The 12,862-nt window shown below is 39.2% G+C and overlaps 1 protein-coding gene across 10 annotated transcripts in view; it reads left to right on the top strand.

The window, feature by feature from the left end:
• Positions 1-12,862, top strand: part of LOC104597958 (U5 small nuclear ribonucleoprotein helicase) — a 156,926-nt gene that overhangs the window by 47,983 nt on the left and 96,081 nt on the right. For all 10 annotated transcript variants that reach the window (XM_088903295.1, XM_010259770.3, XM_088903296.1 and 7 more), the window contains exons 22-27: positions 10,746-10,958; positions 11,204-11,359; positions 11,472-11,696; positions 11,812-11,913; positions 12,014-12,094; positions 12,207-12,287. In XM_088903295.1, the coding sequence (XP_088759421.1) occupies positions 10,746-10,958; positions 11,204-11,359; positions 11,472-11,696; positions 11,812-11,913; positions 12,014-12,094; positions 12,207-12,287 (858 nt within the window). The remainder of the gene's footprint in view (positions 1-10,745; positions 10,959-11,203; positions 11,360-11,471; positions 11,697-11,811; positions 11,914-12,013; positions 12,095-12,206; positions 12,288-12,862) is intronic.

The following is a 12,862-nucleotide window of genomic DNA, read 5'->3' as shown; positions in this document are numbered from 1 at the left end:
CCTCACTTGTTTCACCTATCCCCAAATCAGGAAGCTACCACTGTTTCCTGCTTTTATCCTTCATCATCTGGGATTAGTTGGAACCTTAGCCTTTGAAGACCTCTAAGGGACGTGGAGATCCCTGAAATCACAAACCTCCTCCACTCCCTACATTAGGTCTGCATCTCCCCTTCTTCCTTAGACAGCCGCACTTGGATCCTTCACCCAGCTGGAAAAATCTCGGCCAGGACTTTCTTCAAGGTTTTCGTTTCAGGTGAGCAAAACACCATGTTTCCTTGCAAGAAAATTTGGAGCACCCTTGCTCCCATGAGAGTTTCCTTCTTTGTGTGGGAGGTTTGCCTGGGGACAATAAACACCAGTGATCTAACACAGAGAAAGAACAAAGGCAGGTTATGTATATCCGCTCATATTTGCATCTTGTGACTCAGTGATAGTGAATCTACTAAGAATCTCCTTATTCATTGTGCTGAGACAAGAAAGATCTGGAACCATTTTTTGTATCTAGCTAGATACAGTTGTAACCATTTTTTGTATCTTAGACAATGGCATGGTAGGGGTTTGGGCCAGTGAGGGAGAACCTATTGGTGCACACTGACCCATAGTCATACAGTGTTGTGGGGAGTAGTGTGGGAAGAAAGAAACAAGCGAGTTTTCAAAAACAAGAACAGAACCATTGAATAACTCATTCTCTACATATTCTTTTTATGTAACACTTGGATGGCATGTTCTAGGTTTTCAACTGTTGTTCTCTATTGGATTTACAAAGGAATTTGGTGGATATTTTTCACTCCTCTCCCTAGAGGCAACCCAAGTAACTTAACGACCAGTGAAAGATCACACGTCTCATTATTATCTGCTCTCTCATTCACCTCCCTCTCAACCATATTAACTCCCACCACACAACTCTTGTCAAGATTTACTCTCAAATTTGACATTTTCTCAAATAGTTGAACCACCAACTTCAATTTCTAATCCACCTTACATCATCACTCTCACAAAATAGTACAGTATCATCAGCAAACTGCAAATGAGTGATTAGTACCCTATTCCTACCAACCCTCCAACCCCTCACCAAGTTCCTAAAATCTGTCCTAGTAATTAGCATGCCCAAAACTTCAGCAACTAAGGTGAAGAAGGGAGAGAGGGGGTCCCCTTGCCTAATCTGTCTAACTATAGGAAAATGATCTACTACTACCCCATTCACCAAGATGGAGTAATGGAAAGTCTTAATACAACCTTGTATCCATTTTCACCATTTTTCCCCAAAACCAAAACTCTTCATCACCTGCAGCAAAAAGGACTAGTCCACCACATCATATGCCTTTTCCAAATCCAATTTGCACACTAAGCCTTTTCTCCCACATCTTCTCATATCCTCAACACTCTCATTGGCAATTAAAATTTGATTAGTTATTTGCCTATCCTTCACAAAAGCACCTCGATTCTAGGAGATAATAAAAGGAAGCACCACTCTAATTCTTCGCAAGAGCACCTTGACAATATTTTTGTATAGACTATTACCCAAACTGATAGGTCTGAACTCTTTTGGCTGATTTGCATCACACTTTTTTGGAACCAAAGCAATAAAGGTGGAATTTAGCCCTAGATTAATCACACCTTCTCAAAAAATTCAATAAATACTTGTAAACTCATGTTTCAGTATATCCCAAATGCCTTTGATAAAAAGCCATTTTAAACTCATCTGCTTCTAGTGCTTTAGATTTATCCATAGAGAAAACTGCTTCCTTTATTTCCTCCAAATCAAAACTTCTTTTATGCCAAGACTTGAAATCCTCAGATAATTTTGGCCAATCCGATCCTTTGAACCAAAGTCTTCCATTTAGGGGTTGCCTGTAAATTTATTTGAAATGATCCACAAAGCCCCTACTATTTCTGCCTATTGGGTGAGTGTTACATCATCAATCACAAGCTTAGATATATAATTTTTCCTCCCATTTGCCATGGCATGAAAGAATTTTGTATTTCTATCTCCCTCCTTTACCCACTTGTGTCTAGATTTCTGTCACTAACTAATTTCTTTTTTAAAAAGCAAATTCTCCAGCTGCTTCCTTAGTGTCCATCTTTCCTCCTATCCCTTTCTTCAAATGTGCCTTCTCATTTTTTAGTATCCAACTCCTTAATTCGACCAATCACTTCTTGTTTCCTCTCTTTACGTCTTCCAAAGTGTTGACTATTTCCATTCCTTGATTTTAGGTTTTAACTCCTTTAGTTTCCAATGGAACTTCATACCCTCCCAATTCACCCTTGGATTGCTTTCATTCCACCACTCATTTATTTTCTCTACAAACCAAGGTGGCTTAGCACATTCTCAAATCTAAAAGGTGTTGGACCCTGTTTCGAATGCTGCTACAGTAACCCGAACCAGGAAGAGAAGGAAGAAGAAGAGGAAGAAGAAGAGAAGAAGAAGAAAGAAAATAAGGGTCTGTCAAAATCTGATGGACTCCCCATACAGTCGACCCCCTTAATCTTTATTAGATTCTAATGACCTTTACAAAGACAAAACTACCCTTACTTAAGTGTGGGGCAGAGTGTCTCTAGTAAAATTGCCACATAAACAAACTACATAACAAACATAAGATGACTAAACTACCCCTATTCGGCTCACTTTAACACTCCCCCTCAAGCTGGAGAATATATGTCATATAATCCCAGCTTGTTACATAGATAGTTCACTTTCCCTGAGCTTAGAGCTTTTGTAAACAAATCTGCCCACTGATCATTTGAGCCCACATGTTCTGTATTTATCTCTCTAGCAAGAACCTTCTCCCTCACAAAGTGGCAATCAACCTCTATGTGCTTTGTTCTCTCATGAAAGACAGGGTTGGAAGAGATATGGAGTGCAGCTTGATTGTCACAGTACAATCTCATAGGTTTATCCATGTGAAACCCAATTTCTTGTAAGAGATTCCTCAACCACACTAATTCATAGGTAGTGTGTGCCATGGCCCTATACTCGGCTTCAGCACTGCTTCTGGCCACAACCGTCTGCTTTTTACTCTTCCATGTCACAAAATTTCCTCCAAGAAATGTGCAATAGCCTGTAGTAGATCTTCTGTCATTCACTGAGCTTGCCTAGTCTGCATCTGTATACTCAACTACTTCAAGTTTTCCTCCTGGTTTATACAATAGCCCACGGCTTGGAGCTCCTTTTAGATACCTTACAATTCTAAGAACTGCATCCCGGTGAGGTATACGAGGGTTCTGCATGAATTGGCTCATCACATTGACTACAAAGGAGATGTCGAGTCTCGTGATAGTCAGATAGTTTAGCTTTCCCAGTAGTCGTCTATACCTTCCAAGATCTTCAAATACTTCTCCTGTATCACTGCTCAACTTAACATTTGGTTCCATAGGGGTCTCAGCCGGTTTTGCACCTAACAGTCCTGTTTCTTCCAGTAGATCAAGAACATATTTCTTTTGGCACAGATTTACACCTTGTTTTGACCTGGCAACCTCTATTCCCAAGAAATACTTTAATGTTCCAAGGTATTTTGTTTGAAAATTATTTTGCAAAAATACCTTTAGTTTGCCAATCCCCAATTTATCACTGCCAGTAATGACAATATCATCCACATAGACTACTAATAAGATCTTCATAGCTTCTGAGTCATAGCTGAACACTGAGTGATCAACCTGGCATTGCTTCATTCCAAAACTCTTCACCACTTCGCTGAACTTCCCGAACCAAGCACGTGGTGATTGCTTCAACCCATAAATTGCCTTCTTCAATCTGCACACCTTACCATCCTTCCCTGAGCAACAAACCCAGGTGGTTGCTCCATATATACCTCCTCCACCAGATCACCATGGAGGAAGGCATTTTTTATGTCAAGCTGAAACAGAGGCCAATCATACATAACTGCCAGGGAAGTTAGTACACGAACAGAACCAATCTTAGCCACTGGAGAGAATGTCTCCATGTAGTCCACTCCATACAACTGTGAGTAACCTTTAGCAACAAGTCTGGCCTTCAGACGCTCCATACTACCATCTGGCAAGTATTTCACAGTATACACCCATTTACATCCCACAACATGCTTACCGGGTGGGAGAGTAGTAAGTTCCCACGTTTGAGTATGTTGAAGAGCAGAAAGTTCCTCCTCCATTGCCCGCCGCCATCCAGGTGAACTAAGAGCTTCTTGAACATTGTTAGGTATGGAAATAGAGGACAAAAGTGAAACAAACTGGCGATGTGAGGTAGAATGACGAGATAATGAAACAAAATTGGAAATGGGATGGAGGGTAGAACTGCGTTTACCTTTCCGTAAGGCAATGGGTAGGTCAAGGTCTGAAGGTTCAGCAATAGAAGCCATGAGAGGATCCGCAGATGAGGTAGAAGCTGGAGGAGGGGCCGGTGTCGTTCGACGCGTATACACTTGTTGGATCGGTGGTCGTTCGTTGGTGATCTGCACTGAATGAGGTGATGAGTCTAGTCCAACAACAACATCTGGAACTGGATCACTGACAGGAAGAGGAAGAGGAAGTAAGGGTGGAGATGAAGGTGCTTCAGGACTTGAGAAGAAGGGTACAGACTCAAAAAATGTGACATCAGGGCAGACATAGCACTTTCGGGTAATGGGATTATAACACTTGTACCCTTTTTGAGTCCGAGAGTAGCCAAGGAAGACACACTTAATTGAGCGTGCATCTAGCTTGTCTATTCTAGGACTCAGATTGTGGACAAAGCACACACAACCAATGACACGAGGAGTTAATGGAAATGGAGATAAAGTGGGAAACAAGATAGAGAAGGGGGACTGGCCATGAAGAATGAAAGAGGGCATCCGATTAATGAGGAAACATGCAGTGAGTACAACATCACTCCAAAACCGTTTAGGAACATTCATGTGGTGAATAATAGACCGAGCAGTTTCAAGAAGTTGACGGTTCTTCCGTTCAGCTACCCCATTTTGTTGAGGGGTGAATGCACATGAGGTCTGATGAATAATGCCATGCTGTTCTAAATACTGTTGAAATGAAGTAAGAAAGTATTCACGACCATTATCTGAACGAAGAACTTTGATTGGAACACCAAATTGTGTGCGTATTTCAGCATGGAATTTTTGAAAAATGGAAAATAATTCACTTATTTCTTTCATTAAGTAAATCCATGTCATTCTTGAACAATCATCAATAAAGGAGACAAAATACTTGTACCCATTATAAGACTCTATTTTAATTGGACCAACCCAAACATCTGAATGAACCAAAGAAAAAGGACTCAACATACGACTCTCAACTCTTGGACTGAAGTACTCACGACGATGTTTCCCAAACTGACATGACTCACATTGCAAAACTGACAAATGACTCAATGACGGAACCAATATCTTGAGAGCCTTGAGAGATGGATGTCCTAGTCGGCAATGCCATTGTAGAGGAGTAAGTGAAGTCTGAAGAGCAATTGAAGATCCACCACAGATGGGAGATGAGGACCCATTGGCAAGTGTAACAGTTTGTGATGTGGAGGTTTCAGAAAGAGAAGAGAAACACCTGGAGTCCTGGTCATATGATTTGAGGCTCCAGAGTCAATAATCCAGGGAGAGGTTTTTGATGACATGCAAGCAATACCTGAGTGGGCAAGTGTGGCAGTGGTATGCTGTGAAGTAGTTTGAAGGAACCATTCATACTCATCACGCGGTACACTCACCATCTCCCTCCCAGAAGTAGATGTAGATGTTGGAGGAGTCCGGTTTGCCTGTTTACTGTCACTGATGTCAACCTCACTTGCTACAGCATGATTAGCCCATTTAGAGGGAGGGCCATGTAGGTCATAACAGAAATTCACTGTGTGTCCTTCCCTGCCACAATGAGTACACTTCCTTGCAGAGTTATTCTTCCCTCTGCCACGGTCTCCCCCTGAGTCACGACCACCCCGACCAATCATGGAACTGCCACGGCCTCCTCGGGAGGCATGTCCTTCCCCTCTTGTACTGTGTCCACCTCCTCTAGCTGTCACAAGTGCTGATCTATCAGACTGTGTGGGATTCTCTGTCTGTCCCAAAGAAATTCTGCGAAGCCGTGAGAATACTTCCTCAAGTGTAGGAATGGTGGAGCTCCCTAATATTTGGGATCTAACTGGTTCATACTCCGATTTCAGCCCCACCAAGAATCTTGTAACATCTAGTTTTTCCCTTTGCTGTTGTTGAACTTTAATATCTGGAGTGAGGGGATGATAGACATTGAGTTCATTCCTTATATTCTTCATGCAGGCATAGTACTCTTCTAGTGTTTTGTTTCTTTGTTGCAAATCAAAGTACTCCTGATAAAGTTGATATACTCTTGTTGTATTATCTTGTCCAGAATACAAATTCTTATCATGTTCCCATATATCCTTAGCCGTATCAAGAAACATGAAGTTGGCACTAATTTTGGGTTCCATTCTGTTCCATAGCCAAGTCATGATTTGAGCATCTTCTTGTTCCCAATCGTCAAACCCTGGGGAGTCAGCCAGTGGTTTCTCATCTTTTATGTGCTTCACTTTTCTCTTTGCCTTGAGGAAAACTTCCACTGATTTAGCCCATGGAACATAGTTATCCCCATTCAGTTTAATTGAGGTCATCTCTAGCAATGCGGATACCAATCCCAATCTGCCCTCTATAAGCCCAACAAATATTACTAGTCCTATCTTTGAAAGCTCCTCCAATTCTTGCTAAACTTGGCTTTCTTAAAGCATTTCCCTCAAAGTTTAAAGTCCTCACCCTCCCCTCTTGTCCCAAGACCTCAGGGAGTAGAAAGTAGAGAAGAAGAAGTTTGTTATGTTTATATACAGATTGCTAATAGAAACACCTTTATACAGCTTAGAACTGGTGATACACAAATTATCGTTTTGAGTGATGTGAGAGATATTCCCGAGTTCTTGTCTTGTTGTCAAAGATCTGATGGTTCCTTCTTCCCAAACACTCCACGTCACTGCATGAACAATTATTTTCCATTAAACCTTGCTTCTGCTACTGAGGCCTCTACCTTGCCACTGCCAAATGAAATCCAAAATATGCTTCAGGGCAACCCAGTTGTAGCCTATGAGGTTGAGGAAATGACACCTAATTTTTCTGGTTTCCTGGTATCGGAGAAGTAGATGATCAGCAGATTCACCACATGAAGGCATAAAGTGCTGTTATGAGGGGAGAGACATAATCTGCCAGTATTCTTCTTATGGAGGAGGTTGCAAGTGTTTGTTCTCTTCAGACAAGCTTCCCAAAGAAAAATACACTTTGGGAGGGTTGTGATTAACTACTCACCTGTGATCAAAGCCTTGAAAACAGAATTGGAAGAGAACTTGCTGGCAGGGTGGAGTTTCTGAAGGCCAAGTTTGTGGGAACAGGGGAAATGTAGACTTCCCTAAGATCCTAAGATAAGTGGTGGCCAAGGTAGAGTCACCCCGCCAAAGGTCAATCCAAAGCAGTGTTTTAAAAGGCGTGGGAGCAGTGATTTAAAAGGCGCACCTAGGCACACAGGCGAGGCGCATTTTGGGGTATGTGCCTCGCCCAGGTCCTAGACGCACCCCTTTCAAAAGGCATACGCTTGGTGCGCCTAGGCGTGCGCCTAGCGCCTCAGCCCAGGCGTGTGCCTTTTTAAAATTTTGCGCTTTTTGCCTTTTTTTTGATTCTAACGGTTGGGCCAGGGGCTTCACCCTTGGACCCCTGACCACGCCCCTAGAGGCAAGCCCAAACAAGTCTATGTTAGGGTTTGAAATTCTTATTTTTCACATGAAAAATAATTATTTTATAACTTTAATTGCCTTTTAAGAAGACATTTTATTGGAATGAATGAATGAACAACATTAGCAAATAGGGGATGGTACAAAGGCGACTTGTTTACATCAAGGGGCGTGGTACAAAGGTGACTCATAGAATCAAGAATGCAATATGTTTTACATCACATTAGCTACTTGAAGCAATGCAATTAAGGAAAACAAAGATTGTGGGTTTTACATGCTTGAAAATGTTTTATATTGTTTGCTTTTATTTTTAAATTTTCATTTGAATACGCTTTACATGTTATGTTTATGTATTTTAATTTTAGATAATTGATTTTTTAAAACATTTATTTTAAAATTTATGTTTATATTTTTATTAACATTATGTTTAATATTTTTTGAATTTTTGGCATTTTTTAAATTTTTTTTGAATTTTCTGACTTTATTTTTTATTTTTTAGCTTTCTTTTTGTAGTTTTGCACCTTTCTTAAAAAGGTGCAAATTGGTCCTTGTGCCTTTTTTGTGCCTTGCGGTTTTAAAACAAGACCCCCCCCCCTTTTAACTAGTGATATGCATCTTCATTTTTCTTAATAATAAAAGATTTTTATTAAAAATAAAGAAAAAAATGAAATCCTCCTTCCTCTTCTCCCTTCTCCTTCCTCCTCATCCCCCTCCTCTTAAGTAGGCTTATGCCTCATGTTCTGAACTATGCCTCATGCCTCGCGTCACGCCTCCACGTTTTAAAACATTGATCCAAAGTTTTACCCTATTTTCATTTCCCACTTTGTATCTAATGAAAGGAATAAAACTATAATATGTGGAGACAATACCTTTCCAAGGATTGTTTGGCTGCACTCAGTTCAATTGGAGATTGCCATCCCAACCATTTGCATTCAACCCATACTTGCTAGTGAATGTTACTTTCTTTTACATTCCCAATGCCCAACCCTCCAGCCTCCTTAGGTTTACACAATTGCTCCCAACTCAAAAAATGGTTTCTTTTTCCACCTCCACCATCCCATAAGAAGTCCCTTTGAAGCTCCTCAATCTTGTTTTTAATTTTTATTGGAATTTGAAACACTAAGAGATGATAAAAATGAGGTTAGCAAGGGAGGCCTTTGTTGGATAAAAAGATGGAATTGGAGTTATAGTAATTTGAAGAGAAAATTCAGATGGCCGATTTGAGTAATGGAAGTTAAAATTAGTTGGGAAAAAGATCAGCTAATTCTTTTGCTTATGGGCTAGCTAAACAAGGGGTGGACAGGGATGTCGTATTCTGGGAAAGATGTAATTTAACTTTCTTCTTTTTCTGTTCTCTCTTTCTCTCTTGTTTTCTCTCTTGGGGCTCTTGATGTAGCTGGAAGATAAGAAAGTTTGTCTTCCTATCTGTAATTTATTGTGATAGTTAATGAATTGTGTTATTGATAAAAAAAAAAGTGAGCTTGCCCCACTTTGAGTGATAGTTCTTTGTCTACATAGCTAATTTCTACATGAAGAGTTGGCTCCTAGAAACCTTGACATCTAGGATTCCCACTTAGAGGCATCCCCGACAAAGATACAGGAAGACTCTCCTCTTTACATCCCAACATGATTTTGAACCTCTCCAATAGATTTCTATCATTCAAATTTATTTTCACAAGTGCTGCTTTTGGAGAAGTTTACATGGAGTCATGTCACCAATTCAAAGCATTGAACTACTTGTTCAAATTAGCAATATTCTCCAAGGAAGCCTCCATAAACAAAATGATATCATTAGCTATTTGAAGTAATGCGATTGGGAAAGAAATTAAGAGATTGAAAGTTTGGCATGCTTGAATTGTCGACTTGTTGAATGTGTTTTATATGTTTATGTATTTTAATTTGTGCTAATAGGCTTTTTAAATCATCTAGTTTAAAATTAAAGTTTGCATTTTTAATTAATACTGTTTTTAATATTTTTTTATTTATTTTGTATTTTTTTGCATTTTTTTTTAATTTTGTACCTTGCTTCAAAAATGTGCGTGCCTCACCTTGCGCCTTGTGCCTTGGGTGCGAAAAGCACTTTGCGGTTTTTTTGCACCTTGTGTTTTTAAAACACTAGGGAAAGGAAAGACTAGACAGATGAATCCTTATGATTAGACTCCAATTCCAAATTTATATGACTACCATACCCTTGCTGCTCAAAAATACTAAAAAATGCATTAAAAAGGAAAAAAAATCATAAGCCTGTTTATTGAATGTCTGACCTCTCCTAATCTAGAGGTGCTCAAACTCAATTTTGACAGTTGCAGCCTTGGAAACCCAGGACCCTCAGGGGTGGGAGGAGTTGTTAGAGACCATGAGGGCAGTATCATACTAAGCTTTTCAGGTCTGGTGGGACAAGGAAATTCTTCTAGAGCTGAAATTTTGGCCTTGGTTAGGGTTTAAAGTTGTTAGTTATGCAGGAGTTAAGAAATGTGGAAGTTGAGGGTGACTGTCAAATGGTTTTAAGCTGGATGACAAGGCAAGACTAAATTCCTTGGAAGTTCGGACCTTTAGTCAGAATGGCTCAAGCTTAGGTGCTGATTTGAATGCCTCGTTCAAATGGGTGCCTAGGAATGCCAACATGTTGGCTGATTCTCTGGCTAAGGCTGGGGTTGGGAAATCTTGTTTAGATTGGGGATGCCACAACCGGCTGCTAATGTGTAATTTTTCGTGTGTAGCATTATAATTTTTCAGTTGTGGATGGCCTCTTGGGAGGCCCAGCATTGTAAGCTTTTTTGGCTGTATTTTTCATGTGCAGCCTGGTGTTCAATGAATATTTTGTTGCTTATAAAAAAAAAAAGAAGTTTGACCTCTCTAAATAGTCATATAACCTTATTCCCTACCCTAACATATTAACTCAATCTTAAACAGAAATTCATGATTAAAAATACACTTCTCAGTGGATGTCCATGTCCAATCATGTTCTTGTTTGTTGTGTAATTTGGTTCTTCTTACTACATTGGTAGCATTTCCTTTGACTTTCTGAGTTCTGGTTGGGGGATTTTTCTTCCTTTTTTGGCAGGTTATTGGAGATCCTTCTTTGGTTTCCAAACAGAGGTCTCTTATAATAGATGCAGCACGTGCCCTTGATAAATCAAAAATGATGCGGTTTGATGAAAAAAGTGGTAATTTTTATTGTACCGAACTTGGTCGCATTGCTAGTCACTTTTATATTCAGTACTCCAGTGTTGAGACGTACAATGAAATGCTGAAGCGCCACATGAATGACAGTGAGGTATTTGATAATGTTTTTTTTTTTTTTTGTATTTTGTTCTTTCTGTCAAGTTCAGTTTCTAATTAGGTTGGAAATATTTAAAGTGGTACCTGTTTGGATGTCAAGGCTTATTTTATGCATCTAGCTGAGGAGATTTCGGTTTTCCATTTATTTGCTACATATATTGTTTAATGTTCTGTTTCCTTCATTATTTTAACTTTTCCTCCTCTTTTTTTCTATATATTCTTTTTTTTTTTCTGGTGCAGCTGATTAATATGGTGGCTCATTCTTCTGAATTTGAAAATATTGCTGTAAGAGAAGAGGAACAAGCTGAGCTAGAAACCTTGGTTCGCAAATGCTGTCCTCTAGAAGTTAAGGGTGGTCCTTCTAATAAACATGGGAAAATTTCAATCCTCATTCAGGTCTTCGCATTATATCTCACTGATGTTTTAGTTTTTCTTACTCCCCCCTTTGGTGAGTAAAAGAAAGGATTATATTTGAGAGATAATTTGTTGTTTTTTTTGTAATTTGCAGGTGTACATATCACGTGGATCAATAGATAGCTTTTCTTTAATTTCTGATGCAGCATATATAAGTGCAAGCTTGGCACGTATTATGCGGGCTTTGTTTGAAATTTGTCTTCGCAGAGGGTGGTGTGAGATGTCTTCTTTCTTGTTGGAATATTGCAAAGCTGTGGATCGCCAAATTTGGCCACATCAACATCCTCTCAGACAGTTTGACAAGGACATTTCAGCTGATGTCTGTCTAACACCCCTATTCATAATTTTATGTCATCTTGATTTTCATAGTTTGTTTTGTTTACTGATCCCATCTTTGTAGGGAATTCTATTTATTAATTGTTTATTTTTTCCAGATACTAAGGAAGCTTGAAGAACGGGGAGCTGATTTAGACCGGCTCCAGGAGATGGAGGAAAAGGACATTGGAGCACTTATTCGGTATGCACCTGGGGGAAAGGTAACACTCTATACCATGGAGCTCTCAGAGTTTTCTTTACTTATTATGCTTAATTTAGGGCATAACTCTCACTTGCTTTTAACTACTTTTGTCTTGCAAGTTGGTTAAACAATACTTAGGGTACTTCCCGTACATTCACTTATCTGCGAATGTAAGTCCAATCACTAGAACTGTTCTAAAGGTAAGTCTATTTATGAAGATAATTATTTGATAACACTTGGTGTGTTGTTTTGTTAATGATTTGATGCCCGACATGAAATTCTTGTATGCCGATACCTAATTAATTCTTTCAGGTTGATTTGCTCATAACACCTGACTTCATTTGGAAGGATCGGTTTCATGGTGCTGCTGAGCGTTGGTTGCTTCTTGTTGAGGTTGTAGATAACCCAGATCCATAATGTAATTCAATAATTTGTTGTAAATGTATCAAACTTATTCACCATTTAACTGAGATTGAGTTGATTTAATACAGTTATACTGAATCTGTCTTCTATGCTTTGTTAATTGTTCACATAGCATTTTATCAGCATGCAATTTTGTATATATATATGCATTTATGCAGGTTGGTTTGTGTGACTCTGCATTTATGACAGTGTCAAATGCAGGTTATTATGTCTGGATGACAGTTTCATAGAACCCAAAGTTGAGGCATGTGTGTACATCTTTTCCCACACACTATGGGATTTAATTCTAAAATATTTACTTAATGTACGTGTTCAACATTAGAAAGATTATGCTGCTTCACAACTGTACATACAAAATTTATACATTTCATACAAATTTTGTTTAAATAAAAATATTAGAGTTGTTAGAATGCTCCAGTCAGGGGTATTTTGGTCATTCTGGTTTATCTTCTTGAAAGAGAAAGGTCTATTGTATCTGAGTTAAAGTTATGTGTCCCATCTTCTATGAGGGACAAAATAGTCTTTCTTGTAACTCTAAGTTTTTT

Source organism: Nelumbo nucifera, chromosome 4, assembly GCF_055504915.1.
Source record: "Nelumbo nucifera cultivar China Antique chromosome 4, China Antique-T2T, whole genome shotgun sequence".
Lineage (NCBI taxonomy): Eukaryota > Viridiplantae > Streptophyta > Magnoliopsida > Proteales > Nelumbonaceae > Nelumbo > Nelumbo nucifera.
Note: the sequence above shows the minus strand (reverse complement) of the source record. Positions and strands in the feature narration are given on the sequence as shown.